This window comes from Apium graveolens, chromosome 10, assembly GCF_009905375.1.
Source record: "Apium graveolens cultivar Ventura chromosome 10, ASM990537v1, whole genome shotgun sequence".
Lineage (NCBI taxonomy): Eukaryota > Viridiplantae > Streptophyta > Magnoliopsida > Apiales > Apiaceae > Apium > Apium graveolens.
In genome coordinates this window covers 211,207,708-211,235,198 of record NC_133656.1, presented here as the reverse complement: position 1 = coordinate 211,235,198, position 27,491 = coordinate 211,207,708, and the positions used below count along the sequence as shown (strand labels likewise).

The window sequence follows — 27,491 nt, the reverse complement described above, 5'->3', positions numbered from 1 at the left end:
TAGTACGAGAATGCATAACAGGATTTTTAGAGATATTAATTGCAGAGGTATTATCACAATATATAGGAATATTTGAGTAAGAAATACCAAAATCCTGCAATGTTTGTTGCATCCACAAAATTTGAGCACAACAACTTCCAGCTGCAATGTACTCTCCTTCAGCGGTAGAAAGAGCTACTGAAGTTTGCTTTTTACTATGCCATGCAACTAAACACTCTCCTAAAAATTCACAAGCACCACTTGTGCTTTTTCTATCAACCTGTGACCCTGCATAGTCAACATCTGAAAAACCGATTAAGTCAAAGGAAGAGGAGCTTGGATAAAATAATCCCAAGTCACTCGTACCTTTCAAATATTTAAAAATACGTTTAACGGCATTTAAATGAGATTCTTTAGGTTGAGATTGAAAACGAGCACACAAGCATACACTATACATAATGTCAGGTCGTGAGGCAGTTAAATATAACAATGAACCAATCATACCTCGAAATTTAGTGACATCTACAGGTGTACCTTGTTCATCCTTTGTAAGCTTAACTGAAGTACTCATCGGAGTTGATTTAGGTGTGACATGATCAAGTGCAAATCTTTTGAGTAGATCCTTTATATACTTGCCTTGGTGAATATATATTCCTGCATTAGACTGATTAATTTGCAAACCTAAAAAGTACTGCAATTCACCCATCAAACTCATATCAAATTCCTTATGCATACAATCAGAAAACCACTTACACAGAGATTCGTTAGAAGATCCAAATACTATATCATCAACATAAACTTGAACTAAAAGAAAGTTATCACGTTTATGAAAAATAAAGAGAGTTGGATCGAGTGTACCACGAATGAAACCATTGTTCATAAGAAATTGACTAAGACGTTCATACCAACAATGAGGGGACTGTCTCAATCCATAGACAGATTTCTTGAGCTTGTAAACATAGTTAGGGTACTTCTCATGAATAAAACCCGGAGGCTGTTTCACGTAGACTTCTTCCTTGAGATAGCCATTTAGAAATGCGCTTTTGACGTCCATCTGATAGAGCTTGAACTTCTTGTGAGCTACAAAGGCCATTAAGATTCGAATAGCTTCTAAACGAGCTATTGGAGCATATGTCTCGTCGTAATCGATTCCTTTCTGCTGATTGTATCCCTGAGCAACCAAACGAGCTTTATTTCGAATGATATTTCCATCTTCATCTTTCTTATTCTTGAAAACCCAACGAGTACCAATGATCTTGGCATCCTGAGGAGGTTGGACTAGTTCCCAAACATCACAACGCTCGAACTGGTTCAATTCCTCCTGCATTGCAACAGACCAGTGTTCGTCTGCAACTGCTTCTTGAGCATTCTTTGGTTCAAATTCAGCAACAAAAGCACAGAATACACATAGATTATGAAGTCTGCTTCGAGTAGAAATCCCTTGATCTAGATCAGTAAGAAGATTATCTGGTGGATGATTCTTCACAGTCCTAGAAGATTTAGGAAGTTGAATATTACTCATCTCTTCCTCATTAGAATTGTCTGCCTGGAAATGAATGGGAGTTGTCTCATTCAAAAGAGACTGCCTCATTTCCGCTTGTGATGATTTATCCAGAGGAGTAACAGAATTCACATTTGAAACACTATTGGGAGTCTTTGGAGAGCCAGAAGATTCATCTGAAGCTTGAGTAGATCCTGAAGAATTATCAGAAGACTGAGATGGACCTGGAGAGTCTTGACTGTTTGATTTGTCAGAATAAGACTGACTCTTTTCAGAATGAGACTGTCTCATTTGGGAATGAGACGATAGATCCGCAGTGTCTTCATCAATTTGAGATATATTCCTTGAGGATTCATTGAACGCAATATTGATGGATTCTTCTACTTTGTTCTTGACAGAATTATAAACACGATAAGCTTTGCTTGTAGTAGAATATCCCAAGAAGATTCCTTCCGTAGATTTCGCATCAAACTTGCCTCGATTATTTTGAGTATCTAAAATAAAACACTTGGAACCAAAAACTCGAAAATAACTAATGTTAGGAGTCCTTTTCTTAAGTAATTCATACGGAGTTTTAATCAAAATAGGACGAATAAGTACTCTATTTAACACATAACAGGAAGTGTGTACCGCTTCAGCCCAAAATTTTCTTGGAAGCTTACTCTCATGCAATAGAGTTCTGGCAGTTTCCTGTAAAGTTCTGTTCTTGCGTTCTACTACTCCGTTCTGCTGAGGAGTTCGAGGAGCTGAGAATTCATGAGTGATTCCTCTTGATTTGCAGAAGGTTGTGAAATCCTTCTCGAATTCACCTCCATGATCACTACGAATAGTCTTGAGCTTAAATAAATACTTAGTCTCAAGGTTAGTAATAAGATCCTTAAACTCAACAAAAGCTTCATCCTTAGTTCGTAAAAATAATACCCAAGTAAAACGAGAATAATCATCAACTATAACAAAGGCATAATTCTTACCTCCCAAGCTTACGTACCTTTCTGGACCGAAAAGATCTAGATGAAGGAGCTGCAAAGGAACAGAAGTTGATACTTTATTCTTAGCAATAAAGGAAGTTTTCACCTGTTTTCCAAGTTGGCATGTTGTGCAAGGTTCTATTTTCTTGTACTTCAGCTTTGTAGACCTCGAACCAGATCATGAGAAGATATCTTCCGAAGAAGATCCATGTGAACATGGCCTAGACGTCGATGCCAAAGATACTGCTGATCTTGAACAGTAGCAAGACAAATTTCCTCCTGCTGTTCATCAAAATCTAACACGAAAATATTTCCTTTTCTTTTGGAAACTAAGGCAAACTCGTTAGTCTTAGTACCAATGTAACATACATCTTTATCAAACTTAACCTTATGACCAGCATCAGTGAGTTGACTTACACTAATAAGATTATATTTCAAACCATCAACTAAACGAACATTAGAAATAGAAAACCTGTCATTACCAATGGTACCTTTTCCAATAATTCTGACGGTGTTTGAATCTCCAAGAGTAACTAAGCCACCTTCCTTGGCAACTAGAGATAGAAACTTGGATTTATCATTGTCATGTGACGTGAACAACCACTGTCGATGATCCATTTATTTTGCGGAACATGGACCTTCAAACAAACCTGCAAGAATTGCTTTATCCCTTAGGTACCCACTTAACCTTGGGTCCTGGTTGGTTAGTATCACAAATCTTATATAAATATCTATCTGATTTCTTAATCCACATCTGAACAATATTAACAGAAGTATTAGCAGATTTATATCTAGTAGATGATTTATAAGATGAGTTAGAGAAGTGGTCCTTGATACCACATAATCTAGATTCAGCTGTAGGGTGGCCAGCTTTGCCACAATCTCGACATTTTTCATAAGGCATCTTATATTTCATAGGAGCTCGCTTATAACCGCCTTGAAATGCACGTTTCTTGATTGACTCACATCCTAAACCTTCTTTATCAAGAGAAGATTTTTGTTCACCAAGAAGAGCATTCAATGTTCCTTCTCCATGAAAACATTTAGCTAAATCCTTTTCAAGCTGTTCGACTTTCTGCTTTAATTCAGGAACCAAGGGATCAGGAGCACTGTCTTCTTTAACGGTTTCTGGATCAACAGATATTGACTCTTTCTTCAAGGCTTCAAGGCATACATCCTTCATCTCAATCTCATTTTTGAGATATTGATTTTCTTCAGTGAGCTTTGAAACCCTTTCAAGCAATGATTTGTTCTCAGCAACTAGGGCTTCTTCCTTCATGGGGTCATCCATTTCACTAAGAACTTCACTTAAAGTTTGCTTTAAATAAGCATTCTTTTCTTTCAACTTCTTAACCTGGACCTGCAAATTTAAAATAGATGGAGATATATTTGAATTATACTTAATATTCTGTACCTCATCATTATCACTAGAGTTGTCCTCTATTCCTGCAAAACAAAGTTGAGCAACTTCATCGTCTGAATCGATCTCCACGTCAGATTCATCATCACTCCAAGTAATTAATGCCTTCTTTTTGTTCTTCAGCTTGTAGCAGTCCTTTTTGAAGTGCCCTTTCTTTCCACACTCAAAACAAGTATCCTTGCTTTGATTCACTTTAACCTCCTTGCTCGGATTAGATTTGAAGTCCTTCTTCGGAAACTGTGACTTCATAGGTCGTTTGGAAGCATTCCGTTTGGCAAGAAATTTATGAAACTTCTTTGTTAAAAGAGCAATCTCTTCATCAGAATCATCAGGAGACTCATCTGCATCTGCATTAAGTGCAAGAGTTTTCTTACGAGGAGTTTTATCTTCTTCATCATATCTGCGTAGCTGATTTTCAAATTCTTCCAATTCACTGAACAGTGTTAGAGTATCCATAGTTGAAAGCAGTGTTGAATCCTGCAGAATGGTAACCTTTGGAGCAAACTTCTTTGGCATTGCTCTGAGGATTTTCCTATTAATCTCAGATTGAGGAATGATCCTTTCCAGAAGTGAGATGGAGTTCATCAATGTCAGAAACCTCCCTTGAGCATCTCGCACGCTTTCATCTCTTTCCAACCTGAAAGCTTCATAGTCACTCATTAGCATACTTAATTTTACTTCACGTACCTTAGACGTGCCTTCGTGGCTGACTTTGATCGTATCCCAAATCTGCTTGGCAGTAGTACATGCTGAAACTTTTCTTAATTCTGTAGGTACCATGCCATTGAGAAGTGAGTTCATAGCTTTAGCATTGGAATTCATTGCGTTCACTTCTTCGGGAGAGAGATCCTTGAGAGATTTTGGCTTCCCTTATTTCATAGGAATTGTGAAAGCATTTTCTACAGCATCCCATTCAAATGCATCACGCTGGAGAAAGATTTTCATCCGAAACTTCCAGTCATTGTAGTTTTCAGCACCATGAAGCAGTGGTGGATAATTGTTTGAATACCTATCTGGTTGAGCCATGGATCGCTAGCAAAATAAACACTAAAAAGAGAATTAAATGCACCTACTCTGATACCAAATGAAATTAAATGGCTCGATAGATAAAATAAAATTCTAACTGTCAAGGCAAATGGGACAGTCTCTTATGCAAATGGGACAGTCCCTTTACAAATGAGACAGGGTATGAGATAGTCTCTTTTAACTGCAGAAAGAAAATTACTGAAATATAATGCAGTAATAAAGAAATCAAACAATGCAGAATACCAGGAGTTTTCACTTGGTTCGGCCCCTACACCTAGTCTATGGCCTACATCCAAGTCCCCATGCCAACTAGCATAGAGAATGTATTATATCCACTTAAAACAAAGTACTTACAAACTTTCCTTGATTACAAACTTGGCCCACTTGAAAGAAACATTTTCCTAGCACACAGCTACCTAGCACAAAGCTAATTGGCCTTCCTGTTGTAATCAACCTCCCACAACCCGGGACAAGTGATATAATACACGATTCAGTTACAAGAATGTAATGTGAAAGTTTACAACTCAAATTAAGTTTCTTGTTTTTCTGGATATGAATATCTCGGGTATGGAACAAGAAAATGATTTCAGATGATGAAAGATTCTCGTGAAAGTGTTAGCTACAAATCTGAAATAAAGAGTTGTATTTATAAGCAAAGTTCTAACAGATTTATTTTCAAACAAAGGATAAGATAGATAAGATTTGAATATAAGTTTGTTTGAAAATATTTGAATGAATACTTGAGAAGTTAGTCTGTTAGTTGTTTGAAAAAGATAAACCAAGTAAAAGATAGGATTTGAATAATTCAAACTTGGCTTATAAGATAGGGTTTGTTTGAGATAAGTTAGAGAGATAATTATCCAGTCAAACAAGATATACATAAAACCCTAACCCTTATCTAATCCTGAGAAAGCTTCCTGAAAAATCTGAGCAAACTGCAATGCTTGAATCTCGGTTACTTGCATTCTGTTTATCTGCAATCTGAAAATCATCATAAACCTGAACTTCTAACATTAGTTGCTCGTGTAGGTGCTATAATTTTGCTTTTTAAAGCCATATGACTAATTACATGATATGGTAGATGGGTTGTGTTCTGTTTTAATTTTTTTGGACAGGTTTGTGGTAATTCAAATATTTAAGTTGGAGAGTGATCTTCAAGGGAAATATTGAGTTTGAGGCATCAAAAGGAGTGCAAAATGAGAAATTGAAGGGGCTTACGATAATGAACCAATTAACGAAGCTTTTCACGGTAAGTCCCATGTGAAGAAAACCATGGGCTGAGGTATCATATCATTATTTATCGTTGTCTCGCTTAATGTACTTACTTTTATGGATCATTATTTACCCAGGACACACATATTTGTGCACACACACAAGCCGAGGGTCTTTTGAGGAAACAATCTCTTCATTCTTTGGAACGAGGGTAAGGCTATGTACTTTGTACGATATACCCTCCTCAGACACTGTCCTGGGCGGTATTATTGAGTACGATTTATTGATATTTAGATATTTATGATTTCCCTGAGTTTAGTTAACGTGGTCGGACATACTCTAGTCATTTCAAATAAAATTACCTTGTTTCATTATTGAGAAGTCAAACCGTCTGGTATGCGACATTTCAGAAGGATTCATTCAAAAATTAAATTAGGAGCATGTTTGTGTACGGGCTTATAAATCACTTACGGCTTATAAAAAAATATAGAATTCTTCTTTGCACTGTCTGGTAAGTTAAATGTTAGTAACGACATATTTTTTCTCAAATTATTTTAATTTTTCACTTTTTATTAATTTTAGTTGTTAAATATATATTTTTAAATGTTAAGTTAATTTAAAAGTCATGAATTAAGATAATAATATTAAAAATTATTTATTTTAGTTCATTTAAGTTAAAAAACTTTAACTTATAAGTAAAATTAACCAAACATTTACATAATTTATATGTATTTATCTAATCGCTTTTAAGTCACATACTAATTTTAAGTTATAAGTTACGTATTTTAAAATTTCGCAAACGGCTACCGAAAAGAAAAACCTTTCCTCTAAAAAAATTGAACATTTTTGGAAATTGCGAGATTAGAGTGGTTCGCGATTCATACTAGTATCCTCACCGCCTATATATACATACATATAGACACTCTTCATCTTCTCCTTTGATTAGCCCTAGCTCTATTCAATCACTCTATAAAACACTCATATTAGCTTCAATACACATCTGCCATGGAGCATTGGGGTAATGTCTCTTTTTTTTTAACTCTTTAACTTTTCGCAATTTTTATTATCTTATTTATCTATTTTCGCCTCATTTTTTTTCAAATTCTAGGGTTTCATAATAGATTCTTCTGTATGTATATGTGTGTGCGCGCACACACAAAATTACTTACTAATTTAAGACTCGTTTTTAATTTTAGTCAAACACGATCAGTGTGTGTGGTTTTTAATTGTTTTTACTGTTTTGTTTAATAGTTTAAATGCTTATTGTCGTTGTAGCTTGTTAATTAATTCGTATGTCTTATTTGTTTCTAGTGCTATGTGATTGTAGTTGTATTGTGTTTGTGGTGTTTTGTTTATAATATTTGGTGTACAGAGATTTCGAATAAATTGTATTAGTACGGTTTGCCCGTGTTTGATTTTCTCATCATCTCATGTATTTTGAAATAAGTTGTGTGTAATTTAGTAATTCCAAGTTTCTTCTATATCTAGGGGTTTGTTTGAGCGTGTATGTTGTATATTCTTCAATTTAGCCGAAATATGGTATTAGGCGCTTCACGCTTGTGATGGTGATTGGTGTATGTAGCTTAATCAAATAGCTTGCTAATGTGTGTAGCTTGGCAAGTTGGCGTTAATGTTATAATCGTTGTACTATTTGACCAGCATAAGTGCAGTGTTATTTGTGTTTGTTTAGTGTATAGGTTTGTTGGAATGGTTTTGCAATGTTGTCGAAATGGTTTTTTATGACTTTGGTCGGTTCTGATGATAACCTGGAATAGTGCTATGAAAGTCCATTTGTTGACTAATAATTATCCTTTTCTAGCCTTCCTATATATGATTGTGTATATATATATACACACACACACACACATATATATTTACTTATATCCGCTACAAGTTTATTCTACCTTGTTTATTGATGGCGGTATCCCTCATCAAACAATTTTTAGTAGATCTTGTCTTAAGTGTGTCCATAGTATGCCTGTCGATTGAGCCTCTGTTGCTTTGTTCAGTACATAATATTTTGGATTTATTAACTCAATGTTTTTTTTGAACTCTTAGCTGCTGAGGTTGAAGCTGGGGAACCTTTTAAGGTGGAACTTGATGAGAACAGGGCTTTGCATCTTTCACTGGTATTATGGGAGTCTGGAACCTTATGTTCTATGATTTGAAAATATATCTTCAATTGTATCTGCAGAACTGATTCTTGCTTTTACAGGCTTGTATTGGTGAAGTTGATAAGGACAGTTCTGAATTCATTTGCTTGTTTGTGAACATTAACGGGAAAAAGCTTGCTCTTGGAACACTTCATTCTGAAAAGTTATGTCAGCAGAGCTTTGACTTGGTGTTTGATAAGACATTTGAGTTATCCCACAACTGGAAAAATGGAAGTGTTATCTTTCACGGATATACAGCTGATAATGATATTTCTGATAAATATCCTTTTTTACCTGCGGGTTTTAAATCTATTTGCAAGCATTTCAAGTTAAACCATAGCCGTTATATATCTTGTAATAGAATTAAATTTTTATCCTTGACTTGATTAGTTGGCTATCGGTTTCTAACTGTGACTAAGGATAATAGTGGTGAGGCTTTTGTACCTTTTTCATCGATTTTCTTTCTGAGTATTACTTGAGTTATTCTTTTGAGTATTTGGTGTACTTTTAACTTATGTATTTTTTCCCCCAGATTCTGATTCCTATGAAGAATCTGATGAAGGTATTCCAGTTATGGCTCCAAATGGTATGAACCGTTCTGTTTGTGGTATCCCTCATGCTAGATATTAGTCATGTAATAATTATATTGAATAAAACTTCGTAGGAGGACCAGCTTCAGAAGTTAAGCAAGAAGACTCAAAGATAAATGCCAACAAGAATTCTTCTGCAGGGAAACACAAGGCGATTGTAGAATCCAAAAAAGATGCTAGTTCAGAGGATAATGATGACTCAAGCGATGATGATGCAACTTCAAGTGAGGATGACCCAAAGGTTAGTGCTGGTAAGGATTCCGCTGCTGGGAAACAAAAGGTGAAAATGGTAAAACCCAAAAAAGATACGAGTGCAGAGGATAATGATGACACAAGTGATGATGATGGTGATGCAACTTCAAGTGAGGATGTCCCGGAGGTTGGTGCCGGGAAAGATGCTGCTGCTGGGAAACAGAAGGCGAAGATTGTAGAACCCAATAATGATGCAAGTTCAGAGGATGATGCTGACTCGAGTGACGATGATGATGCAATGTCTGAAGATGATTCAGAGGACAATGAGGTAAGTCAAGTCACTGTCCCACAACCAATTGCCAATATTTAAAACTTATTTTAATTGTTTATGTGTGTCTGTATATTATGTATGTCCGTAACACCCAAGTACGCAATCTAGGGACATTGGTCCAAGATAACACAATTCAGAAAAGCCACAGTATAACATGTGTGGTCTACAAGCAGGCAGGCCCGTAGATAGGGTGTGCAAGAAGTTCAACCGCACAGGGCCCCAATCTAGAAGGGCCCCCGAAAATACTATGTCCATTGTTTAGATATATGGTATATATACTAAAACTAGAATTGAAACCATGGCTATAGTAAGATTTTTAATTTTCAAATATAAATTTATTTGCATATACATTTTTCAGCAAATAAAGGGCCCCAAAACTATATTTAGCACAGGGCCTCCAATATAATTGAGACAGGCCTGCAAGCAGGTTGGTCATGTCTTACTGCTTTACATCAGTTAGATATCCTCCATATGTGCTACTAACAATATATTCATCTTTGTGATCTTTCTTGACTGCCGAGCCGAGGACACCAACTAAAATATTATATTATATTGGCAGTGGTTTCTTGTCATAAAATATTATATTGTGGTCTGTGCTTCACCGGGATTGTGGTATTTTGGTGGTTTTGTTTTTTTTTTCTGTGTATTTGTAGTAAAAAAAATTATTTTTGAATGGTATTAATTTCAGATATTTTATGATATCTTTTACTGGTGTCAAATTTAGATATTTATTTGTTATAATGATCTTCAGGACAACAAGAGTGCATCAGATGAAGATGGCGACAAGGAGGAGGAAGTGACACCAGTTCAAGTAAATTGCACCACGTTTTGGTTTTTATGATTGCTTAGTATATTTCTTGTTGGCCAGTAGTATATATGCTGACCAATGTATAATTTATTGAAGGTTAAATCTAGCAAGAAGAGAGCTTCGGTGTCTGCTTCCAAAAAGAATGTTCCTGAAAAGAAGGCAAAATTGATTACTCCTCCAAAAGCTGGTGCGGAACTTACCTTGTTTCTCTTTATTCTTTGCAACACGATTGTGTCAAATAATTAGCATTTTCCCCTTCTTTTGTGTTCCTTTTATCTCATAATGATTTTCCGTTGTATCTTTATATTGAAGGTGGGTTCATTTGGTATCTCTGATACCTTTTTTTATCTAATTTAGTTAATCCGGCGTTCTTCACAAATTATGATTGTTATACGAATTAGTCTTGAGCTATGAGGCTGTATTTATTATATTGGTCCCTTGTTTTGCAGATGGCAAGAAGAGCAGTGTCCACGTGGCTACACCATATCCTTCAAAACAGACCGGAAAGACTGCTGCAACTAGGCCAAACCAGCCAACTCCAAAGAGTGAAGGATCTCATCTTTGCAAGTCCTGCAAGAAGTAAGTGTTTAATATATAATTAACTGCTGAAGTGATAACATAAAAAAAATGTTGAAGCCTGTGCTCTTTCTAATGTCTCATTGCAGGATATTAAAAACAGAGCAGGGTTTGGAATCTCACATCAAGGCAAAACATAGTGGTGGAAAGTAAATAGGATTGGACATTGATTTGGCAATGTATTTTAAGACTGCAAAAAACTAGGTCTATGGTAGGGGTTTATGGTGGTTGACTGCGGAGTATGTTTTCTTGATTCTAAGTTTTACTCAAGTGGATGTGAATCAATAACAGTAGAACTCGGTGGGTATGAAATTTGAGAAATTAGACTAAAGAAAAAGCTCAGCAAAATCCAATTAAAGAAATTATTTGAAAAGATATTTGTAATGGGCACTAATTGAGAAGACGTTGATAGTTGGTACTCCTGTCTGATTGTTAGTACCTTACTAGTTGGGTGGTGGATAATTTTGTATAGTTGCGCTAGAAGTCTCAAATAGGGTGTAAAAAATAATCATCCCAAAAGGGATGATGTAGTCTCAAATTGAGTGAAAAAAATAATAATTAGATGATGTTATACGGGGATGGTAATTTGTACTGAATTGATGAATACTCGATCTGTATCAATTTAATTGGATTTTACAGAACCCGAAATATTTGGGTTCGGGTTTAATTTTTAAACCCGAATTACTTTCGGGTCGGTTTGATTGTTGACCTTACCGTTTTGAACCCGACCCAAAAATCTTAAATCCATTTTGTATCAATCTGAACTCGAACCCGATCTATACTAAAATATAATTAATTTTTTATATATACATGTATTAGCCTTTTCCTATTATCTTATCAATATATAAATATAATATGGCATATATGTACGGTATGTATAATTGCATATATGTAATATGAATTGATTTATTTATAATTATAAAGACACACACTCAAACAGTCTATCAGTAAGAGCCCTTCTTCAAATAGAAGGAGATATTACTTAAAATCCATAAACCTGTAAAGAAAATACTAATATATTTTCTAAACAATGATTAAATAGGCTAAAAATCTCCAAAAATAATATTAAATCTCCAAACTGTCTAAACCAATAATATAAATGTAGAAATCTCTAATTAAAATGAAAAAGTCTGAAATCCTAATCGATAAATGGGGTATCTTCTCATCACAGAGTCCCAAATCCCCCTAATCACCTGCCAGAAAAAGAATACGGCATGAGTCAAACGCCCTGTACGGATTTGGAATACAATTTATAAAATAGGAGATCAAAATTAAATAATCTGGCCCGTAAGGGTTGGCTCAGTTGGTTAAAGAGAGGAAAACTAACCTCTTGGTCACAAGTTCGAATCTCACGGGAGGAGAATTTATGATTATGCCTCCTGAGCCAGAGCCTGTCGCTTAAATGCGGTTTACCTTGGTTCACGTGGTTTGCAGGCTATTACGTGAACCCGTAGGGTTTAACCAGTGCGCACCCGAAGGGTAGCGGCTGCGGGTTACCTACGATAAAAAAAAATAAAAAAAAATAAATAATCTGTAGTTTAAAATAAAACAATAATTTTAAAAACAAGGCTGAAACAACGAGGGTTAGGATATTTCATACCGAGATCAGAACATATACAAATACACATATCATATGGTACCTAATGCGCGTGCAACAAAATGGATAACGTGTACGGTATATACCACGTCACCATAAATCAAATCACAAATCAAACTCTGGGTGTGCACCCACGTATTCTGAACAAATATCAAATGCGCAAAAGCTCCTCTCAAGAGCTAATAGAAGGATACGCCGTGATCAATCACACTGTCACGGAAGTGTCATGTCACTGGTGCCGCAATGACATGGCTGTAGTACCCCTACAGCTCGTTAACTCGGTATATCCTATATCTCTAAGGGTTCAAATAAAAATATTCTCGCAAATTTAAAATCACCTAAGACAATTAATTTAAATTTCCAAAACTGAGGAGGTCATAGATAATTTTTAAAAACCGCATAAACAGATATTTAAAATTTTTAAAACAATTTTAGGAAGTCGGAAAAAGTCAAATCAAATATTGAATGAGCAGGATACAGAAAAACTGAACGAATCAAATATTTCTAAATGCTAAGAGTAGTAGCGCTGAATAAAAAGGGGACATAATCCGTACTTTAAAATTCTTTATTTCAAATAAATTCGCGAACAATCGGCTACACTCCGGGCTTTCGATCTAATTGCATAAATTCAACTTATTATTAATACACGATATTTTTATTATAATATCTATTTTGATACTTTGATTTCTCGACTGAATCTTTACATATTTTCGAATGTTCCGATTGCATGCACTGATTTTATTGGTAATGAATGGCATTGACCCCTAATAACACATTATTAATTGTTATTCCCTAACAATACAAAAAGAATTACAGAAGGGGGGTTGAATGTAATTCTGGTTTCTTTTTGAGATTTTAAAAAATGTTCTAACTAAATATATATAGCAGTATTTGATTTGCAATAATGCAGAATGAAAGTATAATAGAAATCAAAACACTAAGTAATAAAACACAAGTTTTAAAACTTTCTGGTGGATTTGAATGTATCCACCACACACATATATATATATATGTTGGGTCACACAACACTGTAGAAGGGGGTTGAATACAGTGTTATTACAATCAAATCGATTTTGAACATAAGTAACAGTAAACAGATATATTCAATATGATAAACTCTGTTACAATGGAACTGTTCTCTCTCAGTGATGAGCAAATATCACTAAGAGCTTCTAGGTTATAATGTATAATTTTCTCAATAATGATAACACATATGGTGTAAACCCTAAGTCTGTGTTTATATAGTACACAGTTACAAGATAACTTCTAATTGATATGGAATATAATTCTGTCTCCTAAAATATATGAATCAGATCTCTTCTACAAGTCTTCCAGTCTTCTAACTCTTTCCATGCATATCTTCATTTATTTTAGTCTCGATCTTCTACTGTAAATCAGCTTCCTTCCTTATATGAAAGTCTTCCCGCACTTAAGTTCTGATATGACCTTAAGTTCTGATATTAAGTTCTGACTTCCAGTAAGTCCTGATTCCAGTAAGTCCTGATATGTCCTGTTTGTTAATATCTGAAAACTAAATATGAATCATATTAGACATGACATCTCAAATATATCTAACAATCTCCCCCAACTTGTAAATTAAGCAAAATATACAAGTTAATAAATTTGATGATGTCAAAAATATTTAAGTAGAAATGCAATGAGAGTTTAACTAGATAACTAACTACAACTTACAGTCCTTGTAGATTTTACCAATCTTACTGAGTCAATCTGAATCCATAATGATTCTTGACAAAGCTTGATATCAACTTTTCTTCTTTAATCCTCAGGACTTGAGAGAGTGTAGTCTTGACTTGCTTCATCTCTTCATTCTGACTTCCAATCTGGTAGATTGCAGTACTTAAAGCAGAGATATGGTTTCTTTCTAAACCATCATTCAGTCTTATTACTCTAGGATGAGAAGAATCTTCATTGTAGCACAAACATTTCTCTTTCAGTATCTCTTCAAGCTTAGCAGAATTCTTCTTCATTGGAATTTCACTTCCATCATTTTCAACAATACTAGGAATGAATTATGTAACTCTTGAACCAGAAATTATTGTTTTATCTTTAATGGTCTTCAATATGAACTTTGACCATCTCCTGGTAATATTATACTTTACCTCTAAAAGGTAATGAAAGAATTGAAGTTCTTTCAATGATTTGTTTAGCACATCTGATTCTGACATTTGATATGTCCTTCCATCTTCAAGAAATAGAATCGGATTTTCCTTAATATTGTGCTTGTTATGAGCATCCAGTACCACTTGAACAGATATAACTTTATCAAGGTGTTTCTGTGTAACATCTTCAAGAGGTCTGTCAGTCAATAGAAATGGATCTCTAGTAGCAACTTCAACTCCTGTTTTAATCTTAGCTTCATCAGAACCTAGCCCAGCCCTGTCTCTTGGTTCTCTAGCATTTAACCCAATAGTCATGAAAGTAGACAGTAATTGGCTTTTCTTTGGATCTGATGGTTTGACATTTTTCCACAGAAGTTTCTTTTTATCAGCTACTTCCATTTTGTCTAAATCAACTTGAGCACTGTCATAGGTTGACTTGATGACTTTATCAGAACTTGTTGTTTCTGTTATAGCTTGCTGTTCTTCACTCTGAACAACTTGAGCCTTGTCAGAGGTTGTCTTTGATTCTTCAAAAATCTTCTTTCTTTTCAGAGTTTGAACATCTGTATCTTCAGCAAGAATATCATCAGTAACTTGAACCATTTTGCACAGAGGTTTTATCAGAATTTGAGGAATTTTCATCTCCCGTGGCTTGATTGGTTCATCAACTTTTCCCTTTCCTTTGTCTTTGGGATCAATCTCAATCTGTGATCTTGTTTTGGGCTTTGATGCCTCAGTTTGTGACTTCTCCTTAATCACAATACCTTTTTCCTTAAGCCTTGGAGGTTTCTTTGCAACAGAAGCTTTTGGCTTTAGATTTTTCTTTTCAGCTTTAAATCTAGCTTCTTCCTCCTTGAGATTTTCTAAATCCATTCCTGGATTATGCTTCAGAAATAATCTTCTTGCAATTTCCCCATCAAGTGTCTAAATCTTGGGATCCTTGTAGTAGACAGTAGTCTGCTTTCCTTTGAGCTTCAGAGTTTGCATAAACTTTTGAGAATCTTGACTTCCACCTTGTATCAGAACATCAGGCTTTGTCAAACTTTGCTCATCAGAACTTGATATCAGATTTTGAGTTTCAGTACTTGCTATCAGATTTTGAGTTTGAGCAGCTTCAGAACTTGTCTTCTTTTGAGTAGAAGATTTGCTTGCTTCAGTAATTAGTTTCCTTGAAGAAACCTTGCTCCTCTGCCCTTCACTTTGAACTTGACCTCTACCCTTGCTAGGGTTTCCCTGGTCATCAGCTTCATCATCTTTCTTCTTCAGTAATTGATCATTCGAGCATTTGGACTTAACTATCTTCTCCCCCTTTTTGGCATCATCTGATAATAGGAGTGAGAGAAGAAGTTCCACTAAAGATTGAATATCATTCAATTGAGCCTGTTGAGAGGCTTGATTTGCCAGAACCTCAGAGATTTGGGCCTGTTGCTTCTCTTGAGCTTTCTCAATTGCTTCAATTTTTTCAGAAATAGGATATGTCGATTCAAATTCAACATTTGTTTGTCAAATCAGCACAAATTATTAGTTACCACAATTTTAATCAAAATATTCATCAAGAAATACAGTTCAAGTAGATGAAATAAAGATTAACAGGCTTCAAAGAGAACATTCACATGCACATAATACGAGATAAACAAAGACTAAACCTTGTTGTAAGTCATATGTCATAGACCTATTTGTATATTCGAGGATTCAACTCAACTCAAATAAGAATGTAATAAGTAAATAGTGGATCGACCGTCAGAGAGATCTCGCAAAGTAATATCTGTCAAAGGATTCAGAAACAAGGTTCATCTACAGACTTGAGGAGTTAATTCACTGGAAGAAGTTCAAGAAGTTGATCATGCCTCAGTGATATAAATCAAGATCGTGGATTTAATCAAGTGACAGAGATCTCGTCAGAGTATCATTAATTACAAGGATTTAATTTGAAGAAAATCAAAGTGTCACAGTCAAGACATGAAGAAACGTCACGGAAGTTAGTCACTCATGAACCAGACAGTACATCGAGTGTCAACGTTGAAGTGATGGAATTGATTCATAATTTTCAGTGATTTTCAGAAGATTTGCAGAAGAATGGTCGCTGCTCAAGACTAGAATTAATCCTCTATTAATTAATTAAGTCATCTAATTTAATTAAGAAAATAAATTATATCTGCGAAGAATAATTTATTTATTAATTGAATTAATTGATTAATTAATTCTGAATTAATTCTAGGAATTTTAGGAATTTTCAGAAGCTTAATTGGATTAAATTCAAGCATTAAATCAGCAAGACAATTGAAAATGAACTAGCATGACAATCAGGATTGTCATACCGATTGTCATGCTAGGCCATTTTCCATTGTCATACCGAAAGTTACTCTAGGAGGATAATTGTCTTGCTAGTTCATTCTGATTGTCATGCTAGTTCATTCAGATTGTCTTGCTAGTTCATTCAATTGTCCTACCGAAAGTCTTGCCAGCTATAGGATTGTCATGCCAATTCAATTCTATTGGTTTGTTGATTAAAAAGAAGCAGAAGACCTTCTTTCAATAATCTATCATTCAAACAGAAGAAAAAAAAACAAGAAAAGCAGCCGCCTTGAAATATTACATTTTTCATCTGTTTAATCCAAGATTAAATTTCTAGATTGTAAAGTTAAATCCAATCAACTAGAAATCTTTATCTTGTTCTTGTGTAACAATCTAGCGGATCAAAATCCCTAGAACTTAATCTCAAATCGCGTTTAGCATTTGATTCTAATTATTGCAAAAATAGAAAAAGTTCATGTCGAATTTATTCTAAATTTGTGATAATTAATTTGAGATTAATTCCTTGTAATCGATACAGTTGTTGTAACACCTTTCAAGTTTAATAATATTTTTATTTAACTTGAATTTTATTTCACATTTTTTATTCCGCATTTAATTCGATTATTTGGTACTGTTTGTATTCAACCCCCCCTTCTACAAACACATTGGGACCCAACAATTGGTATCAGAGCCTTCTGATTAACGAACAAATCAAGATCCTAGACTTTTGTGATTTTTCAACTCCTTGAATTTTTATTTATTCAAAAATTCATAATGACTTCACATAAAGTTGGAACCGTTAAAATTCCACAATTTGATAAAGAGAATTATATCATGTGGAAGAAGAAGATGCTATTATTTTTACAAGTTGCAAATCCCAAATATTGAAACTTGTTAAAGAAGGGTATAAAAACTCCGATGGTTATTGAACCGGAGGTAATAATAGATGGTGTGGTGACTACTGAAGCTAGAACCTATCCAAAAGAGCCTGAAGATTTTACTCCTGCTGAGAAGGAAGAAGCCTCCTTGGATGCCAGCCTTCAATTAATATTAATTGATTCCCTTGATCCCTTGATGAACAGACATGTGATGAACTGTAAAAATTCCAAACACATGTGGGAAACTATTGAGGTGATTAATGAAGGCACAGAGGAAGTTAGGGAGAACAAGTTGGAAATCCTAACCTCTGAATATGAACATTTCAAATCAAATCCAGGAGAAGGAATTACTGAAGTGTTTGAGAGGTACAATGCGTTGATCAACAACCTGAACATCAATGGAAAGTATTATTCAATCAGGGAGGTCAACAAAAAGTTCCTTTTAACACTGCCAGCTCATCTTGAACATAGAATCACTGCCATTAGAGAAGCTAGAGATCTGAGTGAGATTTCTTTGGACAGGCTCTATGGAGTGTTAAAAACCTATGAGTTGGAGCAGATTCAACAGAAGGAAGTCTACGGGAAGGATAGAATGGTCAGCACATCTACTGCACTTGTAGCTGAAGGTCAACAACAACAACAATCTCAACAGTTAGAAAGAATGGTACAGTTTTCCAAGGGTGAGGAAAATGAGTTAGTAGCAGAATATGATCCTCCTACTACAAATCAATCAAGTGATGATTTTTATTCCTTGGAAGAGCTGGAGCAATTGGAAGATGAATTAATGGCCCAAATTGTCAAGAGATTCTCCCATGTCAGATTCAGGAGGAATCCCAAGCTTAAGTACAAGTCCAACTACAACAAATTCCAGAAAGGTGGATCTTCATCCTCTAACACCAGCAGTGGTGGGTACAAAACAGGGATGGTTGATCGAAGCACCATTAGATGCTATAACTGCAATGAGTTGGGACACTTTGCCACAGAATGTAGGAAGCCAAAGCAAGTAAGAAAGAACTCTGAAAGGGCTTATCTGGCAAAGGGAAGAAGCTGGGATGATACTGACAGTGAAGATGAAGATGAAGGAAATCTTGCTCTTATGGCTATTGATGGAAAAGCTTCATCGTCAAGAATAGAGGTAAAACTTTCTGATGCTGAAATGGTTTATCATCTAAGAGGTAACTTAGATTGTGCACGTCGTGATAATGAACTGTTAAGTTTACAGATCACAGACCTTGAGAAAGAGGTCAATGAATTAAGACTTGTGCACATTAATCAAGACAAATTAAAAGAACAGGTATCTTTTCTAGAGAATAGAGTTGACTGTTATAGAAAACTCGAAACTATTCTCAAAGACAAGATCACCGGTCTTGAGACTAAGGTTAGAGCCTACTTCAATTCTTGTTCGAAGGCTAAAGAGTTCTACAGTAAGCAAGTTGTTAATCAAACATCTGGAATAGGTTATGATTACAATGCTGCTATTGGAGAATTAGGCATAAACTCCCCTCCTCATGTCTGTGCTAAAGGGAGGGAAGTACCACATGTGCTTAAGGGTGTTGATGAACCCCTCTATAAAGCATCAATTGCTGAACCATTTGATGCGACCTCTTCTGTTATTCAAGAAGAAATACGTGCTGAGGATCATGCTTATGAGAAGATTGTTTCCAAGTCAAGTGAGTCGAAAGTTCCAGTCAAAGTTGTGAAAGCAACTGAGACTAACTCAGACACACATGAGTTGGATAACAATAATGCCATGTCTACCATGCATAAATTACCTGCTGTTAATCACTCTCATAAAGCATGTAGTGTTGCTAATTGTGTGTCTTGTGCTTTTAATATGATGTATGCTTATTTTAATGGTAAGCATGTGTCTAATGATAAGAGTACTACTCGTCAGCATGTGAATAACAAGAAGCATGATAGGTCTAAGACTGCTAGTCCTTCTAAGGCTAGAAAGGAGACATTTGTGCCTAAGCTTAAACAGAAATTTGTTAAGGCTGTTTACAAGGTCAAATGTTCAGTCATTGAGGATGTTGAGATTGTTAAAATTAAAAATGTTGTTTTGCCTGACAAAGGACAATTCTACAAGTATGCCGGGCCCAACCAAGTTTGGGTTCCGAAGAAGGTCTAATCCATTTGTAGTGCAGGGCATTAAACAGGTGTAACCGGTAGTGTGGATTCTTGACAATGGATCATCAAGACATATGACCGGAGATAGAGCCCTGCTATCAAATGTGGATTGAGAAAGCTGGCCCCCTGGTTACCTTTGGAGATAACAGCAAAGGTTTATCCGAGGGATATGGCTGTTTGCAAGCTGGGAATGTTATCAGTGAAATTTTGTATATTGTGCTAGGTTATTATCAGGAAGCAGTATCTAACATATAGCACCAGTGACGAGACTTGAGAATATTACGACATATCAGGCACTTGCTGCACATTACACTTGGAATTGTACTCTAGTAAGATGTGTACAAGTGTACTCCTGGTTGGTGAGTTAAAAGAGGAAGTCAGTGCACCACAGTTCATGGACTTTGCAGCTGCAGATCTATTGGACTATGCAATCTCTTCTTCACAATCTCACTTCAGGTTGGTATGAACTAGTATACTGCTCAAGCAATCGTCAAGGACATGGTATGGCACTCTAACTGCAGTTACAATTTTATATGAATAAATAGAGTCGTCATATTTATAACTCTCTTATCACTAAGCACAATCATATTGTTTTATATGTGCAGTGGTATATTGTTAATGCAACATAACAATTAGTATCTAAAGTACTTGACAAGTATCGGTCAATGATATGTTGTTAACATTATGTTGCAGATATTTGTAAGCTTTTGACATGAATGAGAATTACTTAGACTTTACCCTAAGTGATCAATGTTTTATCAAAAACTCATTCATATTGAAAAACAAAATTAAACTTCTTTCTACATTAGTGATTTCGTATTTCATGTAAAATCTTTTGAAATCACTATTGTAAATCATTTTCTCTCTATTACCATATGTTCTGTGTTACAGGTTCAGTCTCCAATGACTTTCTTTCATTAACAGTCATGAGGTTGAAAACCCACAACGTCTATCCCAGACTGTAAAGACAAACACAAAAACAGAACCAACCAACACTCTCTTACCACTAAATGTAGTATGAATGAGCGTGAGGGAGATAGTGCCTAGTGCACCACATAAGGAAGGTTCTGTAGTCAACCCAGTAGCTCTGTCTCATACATAGATGAGTAGTATTTAAACCGAGACAACTGCTAGCCCCCATACATCTTCTCAAAAAGATGTAATGGCTGAAAAGGTACAAAAACAGTTACTAGATTCATTCTCTCAACAGGGTGCGTCTATTGAATTTTGCCTGTCGGCCAAGGTATCCGATGTAGTGTCACCACTTCAAACATAATCAATTCTTGATGCACAAGGAGAGGTTACACACACAAAGGATGAGTTGACGGAAACAAGAATTTCGACCATTTTAAGGTCAGATTCGATTGTTTAAGGTTCGTTAATGGACCAATTGCCTTTACATGTGTTAGGAGAGGATACTGATCCAAAAGCCATATGTCAGTGGTCAGTGTCTACCTCCCCAGGCGTAAATCCCCTGGATGCATCTGCGGATAGTGGATCTAACATAGGTGCAGATCGGCAACTTGTTGACAATGATTCAGATATTACCTGATAAGTCACAAGGAAGTGTCTTCACAGACATTAGAAGGGAACTTTGATCTTTATGCTAAAATCGTTGGATCATTGTTTACCTTCCCAGAATTCAAATCTGGAACCCTAAAAGGGAAACTAGCAACTTGTAGATTATGACTCAGATTTATCTGACGAGTTTAACAAGGATGGGGATTTGTGAACTCCCATTGCACCACCTGTGACCTCCTTAAAGGATGGCTAAGGTGATTTTCCTTGCAGGTACAGCTGGATTATGGAGCTATGAGAGAAGAGTGATACACTTGTGAGAATGAGTGTAAACACGAGTGGAGAGAAGAGTGAAACACATGTGAGGTACACTAAACAGAATCACACACTCACAGTGAGGAAGAAAGAGAAACTACTTGTTATTTCTTTTCCAACCAAGTGAAATATGAGAACTCCTTCAGACGACGGCATACATTCCTTCTTTAAGAGGGAGATAAAAGCTTAAGTAATAGTTTGGAGGATTCCTCAACTAAGGGGGAGAAATAGCAGGGAGGAAGAAAAAGATCATATGTACACTACTCCACACCATTGTTGTTTGTAACTGCGGATCCTATTGTACGGGAGAGGTGGTAAACACAAGGTGATTTCCTAGTAAGGGAAGAAGCAGTTAGGGGAGTACCATTGGTTTTTATCTGCGGATCCTATTGTACGGGAGAGGTGGTAAAACGAAGGTGATCTTCTTTAATCAGTTGATTCTCATAGGGGGAGAAGCAAGAGATATGGGCTTCTCAACAGGAAATGTGGTTGTATAAATGAAGATGGAACTACTTGAAGATATGTTCAGTCTAGAGGAACATCTACTTGGAATCTGGAAAATGTTAAATCTCATCCAGAACTTTTCTGCTATTTACTTTGCATGTATGTTTATATCTTTTTCTTATTTGTTAGTTGAGTTATCCTCTAGGTATTTGTGTGTTATTGTCTAACAAACAAATAGGGGGAGATTGTAAGTCATATGTCATAGACCTATTTGTATATTCGAGGATTCAACTCAACTCAAATAAGAATGTAATAAGTAAATAGTGGATCGACCGTCAGAGAGATCTCGCAAAGTAATATCTGTCAAAGGATTCAGAAACAAGGTTCATCTACAGACTTGAGGAGTTAATTCACTGGAAGAAGTTCAAGAAGTTGATCATGCCTCAGTGATATAAATCAAGATCGTGGATTTAATCAAGTGACAGAGATCTCGTCAGAGTATCATTAATTACAAGGATTTAATTTGAAGAAAATCAAAGTGTCACAGTCAAGACATGAAGAAACGTCACGGAAGTTAGTCACTCATGAACCAGACAGTACATCGAGTGTCAACGTTGAAGTGATGGAATTGATTCATAATTTTCAGTGATTTTCAGAAGATTTGCAGAAGAATGGTCGCTGCTCAAGACTAGAATTAATTCTCTATTAATTAATTAAGTCATCTAATTTAATTAAGAAAATAAATTATATCTGCGAAGAATAATTTATTTATTAATTGAATTAATTGATTAATTAATTCTGAATTAATTCTAGGAATTTTAGGAATTTTCAGAAGCTTAATTGGATTAAATTCAAGCATTAAATCAGCAAGACAATTGAAAATGAACTAGCATGACAATCAGGATTGTCATACCGATTGTCATGCTAGGCCATTTTCCATTGTCATACCGAAAGTTACTCTAGGAGGATAATTGTCTTGCTAGTTCATTCTGATTGTCATGCTAGTTCATTCAGATTGTCTTGCTAGTTCATTCAATTGTCCTACCGAAAGTCTTGCCAGCTATAGGATTGTCATGCCAATTCAATTCTATTGGTTTGTTGATTAAAAAGAAGCAGAAGACCTTCTTTCAATAATCTATCATTCAAACAGAAGAAAAAAAAACAAGAAAAGCAGCCGCCTTGAAATATTACATTTTTCATCTGTTTAATCCAAGATTAAATTTCTAGATTGTAAAGTTAAATCCAATCAACTAGAAATCTTTATCTTGTTCTTGTGTAACAATCTAGCGGATCAAAATCCCTAGAACTTAATCTCAAATCGCGTTTAGCATTTGATTCTAATTATTGCAAAAATAGAAAAAGTTCATGTCGAATTTATTCTAAATTTGTGATAATTAATTTGAGATTAATTCCTTGTAATCGATACAGTTGTTGTAACACCTTTCAAGTTTAATAATATTTTTATTTAACTTGAATTATGTTTCACATTTTTTATTCCGCATTTAATTCGATTATTTGGTACTGTTTGTATTCAACCCCCCTTCTACAAACACATTGGGACCCAACACTTGCAATCAAAAGAAATTTCATTAAAATATCCAAAGAGTACATCTTATGAAATTTGTAGATTACATGCAAAAGATTACAAGATAATCCTAGTCTAAGATTGTGAACATTAACAGTCTTGGTCTAAGAAGGAAAGCTATCGATTAGTTCCTCCTGTTGCTGACAAAGAGCACTGCAAGACGGATGATCCGTTCTTGCTGAAGAAGAGCCTCTCTCCATTCTTCTTTCAAGCGATCAAGATGGAGTTGATAGTCCATCTTAAAGAACAAGAGATTTGTTTGAACCACTTGTGGAACCAAGTTCCATATCTCATCAGGAATGGCAGTGACGTGCCATTCCTGTTCCCAGTCATACAACTGAACTCGAAGTTGAAGTTTTTATAATTCATAAACATGTTTACAAGAACCATTTTTATGAAGAATGAAAATGGTGAGAATTAAAAGAGAGAGAATGATTTTGTTTGTGAATAGAAGATGATTTGTCTGAAATGAAATGTCGGTTAAATAGCCAATGGAATATCAAGGGACTAGAGGACTGATTAATGATTAAGTGTAGAGTTAATGATGCCTCGTCTCCCTAGACCGATGTGTAATAATAACAGTCAGTAAAAAATTAAAGCAGGAATTAATGGGCACGAGAAATAAGTAACAATTACTGTGCACATGCAGTTTTTCAAGACAAACACGTTTACCACTAACCCAAATGATTATGACTGTTTTTATCTCACCTAAATATATTCTGATTAAATATGACTGTTTCAGTATTTACCACAAATAAGTCAAGTAAAAATAATGCCACGTAAGCATCAGAGATTCCATCAGGATTTAATATCAGAACTTGACTATTATCAGAATTTAACAGTCATCAGAACATGGCTTCTGTACTCAAAAAGTGAATGTTTGTTACTGTGATTCTTCATACAAAGAATGACTTGTTTCTTCAGAGTTTAATCATCAGAACTTCCATCAGAATTTGTCCTCAGAATTTATGCAAATGACACTTAACTGTTTGTGAAAAACAACTTAATCACCACAGTAATTTTCATCATTCATATGGAGTGATAGTGTGTGCATTTAGAAAAATATCAGATGAAGATTAAAGTCTGATATACTTCAGTACATCTTAGAAATAAGGCATAACTAAGAAAAGTGCTTAAAATCTGTCATTAATAATGAAGTCTACTATAGGATAAATTTGTGCATGAGTCCACCTCAACTGTTTGTGCTCATTTTATGCATCTTTTAGAATTCTTTTTTACAGTGGCTTCTCAGTGTAAGTGAGTCACAACTGCTTATCAGAATTTATGCTAATATCAGAGTATTTCTCCAATCTTCAGAGAATGTGAAAAGTCACCAAGAAAAAATTATTTGCTTTTCTAATGCATATTACTTAATACCAGCAATGCACTTGGGTCTTCCCTTTCACATATTTACTCTAGATCTCAAAGGAGTACCTGACTTTAATTTTCTTTTCTTTTCTTCAGATAAGTGAGGCTTATCAGCATTTAGGTTCATCCTTAAGATTTACTGACATCAGAATTTGACAGATAAGAAGCAAGAATCTAGTTTGTGACTTATTAATAAGATACACAAAGTAAATTTAACTAAGCTCAAAATCATAATTTGCTTGTGTTAATGAGTTTTCACATAAACAACTAATTCAAACATGGGATTTCTAGTATGTTAAAGACTACTAGGTCAGCATCTAGCACAGTAATCCTCATTGGATTGAATAATCACAGAACATTCAAATCACTATCAGAGTATATAGATCCACATCAGATAACAATCATCATTTAATGTATTTCAATTTAGGTACAGATTACATGAAGATAAGATAATCTGTAAATATTGATCATAAAATCTGATGCATGAGAACAAAAACCAAGCAGATTTAGAAAAAGAACCTGAAACCATTCCAAGTTCATTTACCAGTCTTGTAAAAGTAGCTTCACATAGTGGTTTTGTGAAGATATCTGCTAGTTGTTGATCTGTTGGAACAAAATGTAATTTCACTGTACCTTCCATCACATGTTCCCTTATGAAATGGTACCTAATGCTGATGTGCTTTGTCATTGAGTGTTGAACTGGATTACCTGTCATAGCAATAGCACTTTAATTATCACAGTACATAGGTATTTTAGAAAATTCTAACCCATAATCCAGTAACTGGTTCTTCATCCAAAGAAAATTATCACAGTCTTTCTGGCAATATATTCTGCTTCTGCAGTTGATGTGGAAATTGATTTCTGTTTCTTGCTAAACCAAGAAACTAATCTTCCTCCAAGAAATTGGAAGCTTCCACTAGTGCTTTTCCTGTCTATTTTGTATCCTGCAAAATCTGCATCTGAGTAACCTATTAGCTTAAAATCTGATTCTCTAGGATACCACAATCCGAGATCAGTTGTACCCTTGAGGTACTTGAAATTTCTTTTCACAACTATCAGATGTGGTTCTCTTGGATCAGCCTGAAATCTTGCACAAAGACAGGTAGCATACATGATATCAGGTCTACTAGCAGTTAAATAGAGTAAAGAGCCAATCATACCTCTGTAGTTAGTAATATCTACTGATGAACCAGTATCTTTATCTAACTTGGTTGCAGTGGCCATGGGAGTGGATGTAGTTGAACTGTCTTGCATTCCAAATTCCTTGAGTAAATTTATGGTGTACTTGGATTGACAGATAAAAGTACCTTCTTCAATTTGCTTGACTTGAAGTACCTGAAAATAACTAATTTCTCCTATCATACTCATTTGATATCTTGACTGCATTAGCTTTGCAAACCTTTCACAGAGTTTGGCATTTGAAGAATCAAATATGATATCATCAACATATATGTGTACCAAAAGTAACTCCTTTCCATGGTTGAGGTAGAGCAGTGTTTTATCAATTATACCTCTGTGAAATATACTTTCCAGAAGAAATTGAGCTAAAGTGTCATACCATGCTCTTGGAGCTTGCTTAAGGCCATAAAGTACTTTATCAAGCATGTAGACATGATTTGGAAATTTTGAATCTACAAAGCCTGGAGGTTGTTCAATATACACCTCTTCTTCCAATTCTCCATTTAGAAAAGCACTTTTTACATCCATTTGAAAGACTTTAAACTTTTTGTGAGCAGCATAAGCCAAAAAGATTCTTATGGCTTCCAATCTAGCAACTGGTGCAAATGTTTCATCATAATCAATACCCTCATGTTGAGAGTAGCCTTTAGCAACCAGCTTTGCTTTGTTCCTTGTAATTATGCCATCACTGTCAGTTTTATTTCTGAACACCCACTTTATGCCAACAACTGATACGTTCTTTGGTCTTGGCACTAGGGTCCAGACTTTATTTCTTTCAAATTCATTTAAGTCTCCCTGCATTGTTTGCACCCAATCAGCATCTTGAAGAGCTTCTTCCACTTTCTTTGGTTCATTCTGAGATAGAAAAGAATGATAGAGACATTCATTTGATGTTGCGGTTCTAGTTCTTACACCTGCTTCAGGATCTCCAATTATTAAGTCAGGGGTATGTGATTTGGTCCACTTCCTTGCAGATGGAAGTTGATTTCTAGAACTGGATCCTCCCCCATGATCCATGCTATCTCCATCAGCATTTTCTGATGCTCCCCCCGTAGTTATGCTCTCTGAGACTTCAAAATTTGAGTTAGATCTTTCAGGATTTGAAGAATCAGAGTTTTCAGAATTATCAGAATTTGGCTCATCAGAACTTGATGAATCAGAACTTGAAGAGCCAGTGACAGGTTCTGATGCTTCTTGAGAGTCTTGAGTTGTGGTAGTATCTTCAGCTTGCTCCCCCTGGACGGGTGCATTTTCCTTTAGAGTTGTTACCACAGTTTCAATGACATCAGTATTTAACCCGTCAGAACTT

At 35.3% G+C, this 27,491-nt stretch overlaps 1 protein-coding gene across 1 annotated transcript; it reads left to right on the top strand.

The window, feature by feature from the left end:
- The first annotated feature begins 6,969 nt into the window (after window positions 1-6,969).
- LOC141693083 (histone deacetylase HDT1-like) lies at window positions 6,970-11,179 on the top strand. The gene is made up of 10 exons (XM_074498090.1): window positions 6,970-7,124; window positions 8,165-8,235; window positions 8,322-8,539; window positions 8,669-8,688; window positions 8,792-8,845; window positions 8,924-9,369; window positions 10,124-10,183; window positions 10,277-10,367; window positions 10,630-10,759; window positions 10,846-11,179. The coding sequence occupies exons 1-10, from the start codon at window positions 7,112-7,114 to the stop codon at window positions 10,907-10,909; spliced, it is 1,167 nt and encodes a 388-aa protein (XP_074354191.1). The 5' UTR covers window positions 6,970-7,111; the 3' UTR covers window positions 10,910-11,179.
- Window positions 11,180-27,491: the final 16,312 nt, after the last annotated feature.